At 42.5% G+C, this 9,353-nt stretch overlaps 1 protein-coding gene across 1 annotated transcript; it reads right to left on the reverse strand.

The window, feature by feature from the left end:
- Nucleotides 1–5,164: 5,164 nt before the first annotated feature.
- On the reverse strand, nucleotides 5,165–6,266 carry MSGN1 (mesogenin 1). The gene has a single exon (XM_068183410.1). It carries the CDS (start codon nucleotides 5,777–5,779, stop codon nucleotides 5,264–5,266), a length of 516 nt encoding a protein of 171 aa, XP_068039511.1. The 5' UTR covers nucleotides 5,780–6,266; the 3' UTR covers nucleotides 5,165–5,263.
- Nucleotides 6,267–9,353: the final 3,087 nt, after the last annotated feature.

Raw genomic sequence — 9,353 nt, forward strand, 5'->3', positions numbered from 1 at the left:
GTTTTGGCACAACTAATTTTCTCTCCTTGGCATGTTCCTGTGCTTTTTCTTTTACATGCCAAACTCTTCAGTAAATGCTATGCACCTCCATCCAGAAGAAAACATGTTCTGACAATACTCTAATGATTTGGAAAGCTTAAGGAACTCCAAGTCTTGGCTTCTGCCACAAATCTATTTGAGTTTTTAGCCACTCACATATAATTTCTTCTTTTATTTGTGCCTGTGAGCCTAGAAACACCTAAACACAGTATTAGCTACAATGCTGGAAGGGCATGTTCTTGGAGAGGAATGCTTTAAAGCATAAATAAGATGAGTCTTTCTCCTCATCATGACATCAAGTACTGTAAGAGTGAAAGCTTAGGCTGATGTTGGTGTATAAAGAAGCAAAAAAGTCAGGGAAGGGGGCTTAGAAGGATCCAGCTTCTATAGCTCATTAGAAATGGCTTTATTGGGATCTGTGAATTATCTTTCCAGTTTCCTGCCTGTTCAAGGCAATAAGAGGATTTGTAGTTGCATGGCAGATAAGTTGGGGAGCAAAAGTCAGTCACTGGGCCCTTAGAAGCTAGGGGTATATTTATGTTTTTGTGGAGTATTTTTTAGCTACTGCTAGGCAGAGCTAGAAGGTTAGCTCCTGGCTTCCCTAGTTGGAGGGGATATGGCGGTTTCCAGAGAAGCAGCTCTCCCAAGGAATTGGCTGAAGCCCGTTTGCAGGAGGTTTTCTTTGTCCCAAGCACACCTATGTGCAGCCCAAATGTGTCACCATAAAACCTCTTGGCACCTACATGGTGCTCCTCAGCATAGAATTTCAAAGCCCTGTGTGTGTGCGGGCGGCCCCAGGCTCGCCTCTGCTTTGGGGGGTGGGGGGTGAGTTCTGTAGATTACAGAGCTGGGGCTTGCCTAGGGAGCTTCTTCCACATGTGAGTCTTTAACCACTGGGGAATATTCTTTCCAAGGTACTTATTCTTATCCTCAAGAGCTGATTTGTCCTCCTCGCCCCCCTCAGGGTCTATGTCTAGGTATTGCTGCTGCGGGCAGACAACAGTGCTGCATCCCTTGTACGGAGTAGGCAGAGAAGCTGCTGTGCTCCTGGATTCAGGTGGAAAGCCTGCCCTGCTGAGTGAGGCTGTACAAGCCTCCTGAATCCTGGGCTAATGCCCTGCCTGCAAGGCCTCCTCCTTTGCATTGCTGTGCCTCCTGCTAAATAGAGCAGTATCTTATCATTCCAGGTGCCCCAGAACAGCCTCTGGTCCCTGAGGTAGAAAATGAACCCAGGGTCTATTGTCATATTGTTGGTACCAGCTCCCTGGTACCAACAATACCTGCTGGTATCACTGGTACCTGCTTCCTCCAGCAGCACCAACTGCCTGGCTCATGGCACCAAAGGAACTAACTGGTATAAAATCCATTCTATGTAACTGCCTGTTCTGCCCTGCCTTTTTCTTGCCTGATAAAAGGTTTAGGATGGATGTGGGGCTCTTCTCCTTGGCTTCTGAAACTTTTAGCACTCTGTGGTTAACCTGGACCCCCTCAGCAATTCACCCAGAGAGGAGGCAGGGGCACAACTCTCAACACGCACAACAGCTCAGGACACAGCTGCTGGGCTCCAGTCGTCTCACCTGATTTGGTGCCACTTGCTCATTTCTCTTGCCCTCAGCCTGCTTCTGGGCTGTTTGTCTCTGGCTCGGTGAAAAGTGTGTATTTGGAAGTGTGGAAATACTTGTTTAAAAGGCAGAAAAATGTATTTATGTGGTAATCTGATGGTAATCACCCCATCAGTAAACTGGGAGTGAAAGACTGGTAGTTCAACCAAATTGCAAGGCCTCACGTATCTCAAGGCTTCTCCCGAGGCTCTAAAATTAATTTCAATTAATTAATTTCTGTACAAGATCTTATAATGTACTTTATCCTTTTTCTCTTTAGCATTTGAGAACGGTTCTGCTGTCCTTTCATTTTTTCTGGCTAGTATCACTTAAGAAGGATGATTTCATGTACCTGAGAAGATTGAATACAGTAGAAAACTATATTTTAGTGGTGATGGTTTCTTCTTTACGATCCACATTCTGCTCTCCAAGTTAGTAAGAAATTTCAATGACTGCTAACCTGCAAAAGGGTGAGCTCTTGGGGACAACAGAGTTAATTTAATTGTATAGGAATAACCCCAGTTCCCTCTCCTGTATCTTTTCAGCATGCTGAACTCTATTAGAGAGTATAATTTAATTTTTCAGCCATGGCTTTTCAGCTATTTTAGCTTTATTTCCATGTGTATTTTTAACATATTGTGTTGAGAGAAGGTGCTTGTATGTGAGAGACATTCTCTACTTCTGTGACAACTTTTTCAGACTGAGGTTCAAACTTTTGCCTCTTTTCTACAGATTGTGGTGTTGCTGTTAGAATTAAACACAGCTTTATGGACCTTACACTCCTGAAAGTTAGAACTCATAACCATATGTGGGGAATCTCTTGATCTCTTTCATGTCACTTCGATATCCTAAACTCCTGGAAAAAAATGAACCTGAACTGTATTCAATTTTATTGAGAGTAATAAAATCCAACATTTAATAGCAGCAGGCCTTGTGCCATATTGTACTGTGAATACAGTAATTCAGCTTATTTTCTCTGGATCAGTGAAATTTGTGTGTCAAGGGGAAGAATTACAAAAGGTGAGGCTTATAGAGATGTTTCATGTTACGCAGAGCAAGAATTGATTTCTTTCTGAAGGGGAGGAACAAATCTGACACATCCTGGGAAACCTCAGCCATGGGCAGATACTAAACCTAATTTTTCCTCCTATTCCACACCTAAGTTGGTCCCACCATCCCCACAGGTGAAAGGAGAGATCCCCTGAAAGGGGATCAAACAAATGAAATTGTGCATGAGCAGAACCTATTCTAATAAACTATCTGCATTGTGGCTGTGGGCTTTGGCCCCACTGTGGCACAGGGAGTGATTTAGTGCAGCTCTTTCCCCAAGGTCAGCTTAGATGCAGCTCTGTCCTGCTGGAGCCTGGGGCAGTGGGAGTAGACACAGCCAAGGTCTGGCTCACTGACACAAAGGCAGTACCATGTTCTGCTGAGACTCACAGCCTTGCCTCATGAGTTACCTAGAGCTGTTGCTCCACCTTGGACTTGCAAGGAGAGGAACGGCTCGGGCATGTAAAAAGTTACAGCTCAGCTACTTCAGGCATTTACCTCCCCATTTCACTGGGGTGGTGGGGAATGCTGACTGAGCCACTTCTCCAAAGTGCAGGGTACCTCCTCCTGGGCCTTTCTCCATACAGCATCACCCAGCTTTGTGAGCAGCAGCTTTCTGAGGCCATTAGTTATCAGTCTTTGTTTGCAGATGGGTAAACTGAGGCAGCAATGCTGGATGACCAGCCAAGGTCATGAATAAAATAACAATTAAAGCAGACCTTTTTAAATCCCTGTTTCTCTGCTTAACCATGACCCTATAGGCTTCCATAGCTGGAGAGCATAGTCTCTACCTGTAGTTTCAGGTGTAGAACATTTATAGGACAAGGTTAGAAGTCTTCCCACAAATAGGTCTTCGAGAAAGAATGTGGGATCAGGCTTTCAGTTGTGGTTCTGTGCAAGATCCCATGGGTATCATGCAGTTTCAATCCTTTGCAAAATATTCAGATTGACTTTCCCTGGGGCAAATCTGCTGAAATCTGGATAAGCTGCACAGATTTATACTGAGGAATGCTCTCCTGACATAAGTGTTTCCACCTCATATTTCTAATTTGACAATTTTATAGGGCTTTAAAAAATCATTCAACTTGCACTCTTGCTGAAACATTAAAGCCTGTAACAAATCTAACATGGGTTAGTTACAAACAGAAGCATATGGGATATCTGAGTGACAGTAATACCTGCATACATTTGAGGGTAGTTGCTTTTTTGTGAAAGTGCTGGATTTCATTTTGATTGCCCCAATATGCACATACTATGTGAGAAGAGCATTGAATCAGCTTGGGCTGATCCTTGGAAGAAAAAATGTACAAAGATAATTGTAATTCCTTCCAAACAACAGAGGGAAAGACAAAAAAAAGGAATGAAGTTTTGGCTTTGTGGTTCTCTGCTACAGGATTTATTCACAAATCTAAACCATCTGCCCCACAGAGACATGATGATCTGTGGAGAGACAAACCTGTTACCTTCCAGCTGCTGTGCTCTCTATGCCTTACATCTCCCCCAGCAGAAAAGTTAACATGACTTAATTAGCTCCCCACAACTGGGGTTTGCCCCTCTGGCTTGTTTCATAGGCCAAGTCTTATGACTCAGTCAGGCAATGAGATTTACAGAGCAGCACATACTTTCAGGGCTGTGGTGCCCATCAGTTGAAAGTCAAAGTCATTAAAGATTAAAACTATAGAACTTCACGCCTTTGTGAAACCTGAAGTAATTTATTTCATGACAGATAGTAAAATATCTCAATCTAATCTTATTTGTTTAAGGAATTTGATGTAAAAAATCTTCCATCCTTTGCTGGCACTGAATAAGGGGTTTTTTACACATTAAATACAGAAAAATTATATACTTCTGTATATATTAATAAAGAAGTGAGGATTTAGCAGTTTATCTATACACAGTGTCAGTTTGCTTATATTTCATTTTCAATATTTAGCAGTCATCACTAGATTTTACTTATCTATCACTCAGATTTATAATACAGGATACAGACTATGACATTTATTTCTTTACATGCAAAGATGTTCTCACTATTACTTAGTTACCTGATTCTTAGGTACAGTGGACAGGTGGATAAATAGACAACACATGAACTAAATACATGTAATAATGTATAATTAAAGTGCCTACAAATCAATACACTTAGTATTCTTATGAAGCTGTTGTCATTTTTAAAAATTCAGTTTAACAGCTACAGATTTACTATTGTCCTTATAAAATGAGCTCAGTCAGAACAGTGATATGTAAATCCTAGGAAGATCAGCTGGCTTTTTTTTTTTTTTTTTTACTTTTGTGTCAGACTAGATTTAATATTTCTCAAAAGCTTATTAAAACAAAACAAAATAATAATAATAAAAAAGTAAATAGCTAGACTTCTGTCTCAGCAAGCTGCAGCTCAGGTTTTCAGGCAGTCCTACTTCACCTTCCAGCATTGCCTCCAGGTGCAGAGGTGGTTCCCCCTCCCTCGCGCCGTCCTCCTCTGGCACCGGGCCCCACCGTCCTCTGGCGAGGAAGAAATGTCGATCTTTTGTTTGTAAAGAGCCCGAGCGTGCCGTGGCGGGCGCCCCCGGCGGGCTCTACGCCCGCTTGACGCTGTCGAGGAGCTCGGTCAGTTCGCCGATGTACTTGATGGTGTACTTCAGGGTCTGTATTTTGGTGAGGGGCTGGCCCCGCTGGCTGTAGATGGGGGGCAGGTAATTGCGCAGCGTGTGGAGCGCGTCCGCCAAGGTCCTCATCCGCAGCTTCTCCCTCTCGCTGGCCTTCCTGCGGCGCTGGGCCGACATCCGCACCTTGGTGCCCTTGGGCAGCCGGGCCTGCCCGGGGCTGGGCAGGTAGGCGGCGGGGAACTCCACCAGGCCGTATCCCCCCAGGCCGCTGCCGCCGCTGCTGTAGGGGGTCTCGGCCGCCGCCGGACAAGGGGACGAGGAGTAGGATTCGAAGGAGGGCGTCGGGGACAAGCTGTGCGGGGGCGAGATGGGGTGCAGCTCAAAAGGCCCAGCGGAGCTTTTCCAGTCCCAGGATGACAAGCAGGCCGAGTGTTCCGAAGCCAGAGCATCTTCCATGTTTACCAATGTCTCGTGCAGCTTGTCCATGCTGGAGGAGCACTCGGGAGAAGCAATGCCCTCTGCCCACCAGCAAAGGCTGGAGCCGCCGGCTGCCGAGACCTTTTTATGATGGAGGGAGGAAAGTGACAGAGTGGGAACACGGGCTTGGTGCGAGGAGTTCAAAGGAGCGCCAGAAGTGCTAAGATCGAAAATGAACTCCTGATGTGCTAGTTTCTTCTCAGTGATAATTATCAACCTTCAGCTAAAAAGCCTTTAAGCTAACAGGCAACAGCAAGAAAGAGAGAAAAAAAGATTATCTTCTCGCAACTAAACCGATTAAGGCCGCGCATCTACACTGAGCATTGCGCTAGGGGGAAAAGTGCTGAGAGAGGAAAAAGAAAATTAACCATCTTGCAAAACAATTTACAGATCTAGAATTTATTGCTTGCTAACACAGACCCTAAATTTAAGCCATTGAGCCCTGATTTTTGGGTAACTGATGGTGATGGCAGTACAGCAGTGAATATGTGACCCATGCTGAGTGCTGCTGGGCTAGTCTCTTATCTGTATGTTAATTGTGAAAGTCAGAGATGGTTTGTTTGGATTTGTGTGTGTTATGGCTCTCTGTGAGTTTTTCCTCTCATGAGATTGCAACTCATGAGAAACCAATCGCTTTGGTTTTCAAAATGAGAAAGGAGGAAGGAACAGCAATACATCCCCCTGCAGTTTGTAGCTTTATGTGCTATTTTAATACATGACTGGGAAATCAAAAAGGAAATCTGTAATTGTAAACAAGGTCAAAGTCCCATTAAAAGCATAGAAAAATGTAATTAAAAAGAAAGGTCTAGGAAGCAAAAGATACAGTGTATAAACTTTGGGTCCAGACAAATATTTTCCATGGAAATTTATTCCAAGTAATATACAGGTTATATATGTGTTAGAGAAGAGTAGAAGCTACTTCTGTAAAATTTTCTACCTCTAGGAATCTGTTCTTCTGGCAAAAAAAAGCCCTTTTCCAGCCCCAGTTCAATGCAACAGTGGTTATACGTTACAAAGTTCAAGTGAAAAAGTATAACTTAAAAATTAATATAATTAATAGCAAGCACTTTTCATCTCTAAGCTTCAGTACAGCTTACAGTGATGATTAATGTTCTCTATTACTCTGGGGAAATGGATAAGTGGAGGCAAGGAGGAACTTTCCCCAAATCACAGAGCACAGCATTAGGAGAGCCAGGAAAACTGTCCAAAACTCCTGAGCTCTGCAGCTGTTGAGCAGTTTGGCTGCCAGCCATGACTTTGTGTTGGCACATAATGGAAACAAAATGTAATATGTAATGAAAAGAAGGGGAGAAATAGCGTCAACCTGGAGGAAAAATAAAAGTAGGATTTATTTTAGAGCTTCCTTCTGTGTAATGATCTCTGTGTGCTCTATAATCCACTCCAAACAAAGGCAGGGAATGCCTCAGAATTGCACACAGCCAAAGCATGCTGAGGTTTTCTGGAACATGCCACTTCTTTCTGTGAAATCCTCACTACAACCACACAGAAAAAAACCCAATCCAATACTCAGCATAGTCACTGGGAAGGCTTTTGTGAGTTTTTCTGAGTTAGGTATCAAAGCATTAGGAGGCATCTTAGGGTTTATCCTGAGATGAATAAGAAAGTACCAAAAAGTGAAGCACTTCTGCATTTCAACCAAGGCTGAGAAAGTTTGGCTATTGTGACATCTATCCCACACAAGAGCTCAGAGCACTGCTCCTACAGACAGGATTGCTTTGTGTTTTATGGTTACCTCATCATATTCTGAGCTCTTCTCTGGTCCTTCTTTAAGGAAAATGAGATTAAACAGTCCTAAGAAGTACAGAGATGCTAAAACTGCCAAAAACTAAAGACAAGATGACATGTATTTTCTGTGACTTCAGTGATCTGAATGGTTTCATTAGACACAAGATCTAATTTTGCATAAATAGGGAACTTGTTCTATCCCACTCTTTTTCCTTTTTTCTCCCTGTATTTGTGTTTATAGTGTCTTTTGCATTTGATAGGGCCCCTGTTCTTATTTAATGTCTTTTTTTTTTCCCTCTTAACACAGCAATTAAAAGACTACAAAAGCAGAAAGATAAGGAGGGGGAGGTGGAAAAGGAGGCACTTTTGTCAGGATGTGAAAAGGAAAAGAAGCTTCCCAATATATGTATGTATGTATGTATGTACATATGCCTACATGTACATAATATATACATATGGAATATGTAAATATATTAAAAATAAACATAGTGAGGACATATATAGGTGTTCTGTACAGCAGTTTCCTTTTGGAACCAAATAGCAATTTAAGGCAGTCAAATTTAGAAGCAAAAACTTCAACAAGTCTCTTGTTTGCTGACTATAAATAATGTACCTCACCAGTTAATTTATGGGTAAATCATAGAAAGTGTTGCTCAGACACCAAGGAGGGAAAGATTCTGTGCACATACAAGATTTTGTACAGATTTGTGCTGTGAATGAGAGATTAACATATTCTGATTTCACCTCTGTGTTCTTATATATTAGGATTCAGATGAGATTAGGCAGGGAAGAGGAATGCAAATTATAGCAATAGCTATATCTTTCTTATATCTTATGAGTAAATGTCTAGAGCAACCAAGGCAGGTTATTAGAGTATGGAGATGACTACTCTGGTTTCATGAAAAATCACTGGATCTCGTAAGCTTATGCTTTTGTGAACTGTTACACAAGCAAGAAAAATTTACAGGCTTTTCTGTATTAATAGATATTATGAGGCTAATGCCTTGCAGTTGTTGTGCGTCCTTTTTATGACCATTGTGCTCCCTGACACTGTTTTAGCTCGGGCATGCCTATTTATGTCCCAAAGGCTGCCTGGCTGTGGTCCAGCAGAGGCCACCGAGGGCGCAGGGGTGAGCAAGGGGTTTCCCCAGACTAAAGCAAGTGTTGCCTCAGCACATCTTCAGAGCCAAAGAGGGGCTGTGCCCTGTTTGCCCCACCGGTGGAGATGCAGACAGAGGTTCTGTTTGGAAAACTAGCCACCCACTTCTGGCCGCAGCCCCCAGGTTCCCTAAAAAAGACTCAAATGAAGCGTGCCTCAGTTTTGGCTGAATTGGGAAGCTTTGTAGCACCTCTCCGTGATCCTGGCGTGATCCGCAGCCTGTGTAAGTCAGCAGAGTCTCGTGGCATGTAGCTGTTCTTGGATTAATTAATTTTGGACAATGCTACATTTGCACCCACAAGAATGAGAATTCTCACTTAGGAAATTGTCTTGCAAAATATTTAAGAAAATTATAACACACAAAAATCAATGGGAATGGTAGAACAGTTCTCAGTGTTATTTATAACACTTTAAAAAGTATCATACAGAGGAAGGTAAGTCTACAGGCTGGATACCAGGTTTATTTTTATAAACCCTATGACAACTGGATGCTCTCATTGAAGTAATAAGAAAGTCTAGTATTTCAGGTGGCTTCTTCCTAGACAGTAAATACACAGAAAAAGGAAAAAAAAAAGTTTTGCAATCTTTATTTTATTCTGCCTCCTCCAAATTTTAGGAATTTCCTTTTTGTCCATTAATAATGTCAAAACATTGAAGGATAGTGAGATACTAGGCTGA

Source organism: Anomalospiza imberbis, chromosome 3, assembly GCF_031753505.1.
Source record: "Anomalospiza imberbis isolate Cuckoo-Finch-1a 21T00152 chromosome 3, ASM3175350v1, whole genome shotgun sequence".
NCBI lineage: Eukaryota > Metazoa > Chordata > Aves > Passeriformes > Viduidae > Anomalospiza > Anomalospiza imberbis.

Excerpts from the sequence above, each read along its gene's own strand:
- MSGN1 (XM_068183410.1), bottom strand. The coding sequence starts at position 5,779 with ATGGACAAGCTGCACGAGACATTGGTAAACATGGAAGATGCTCTGGCT.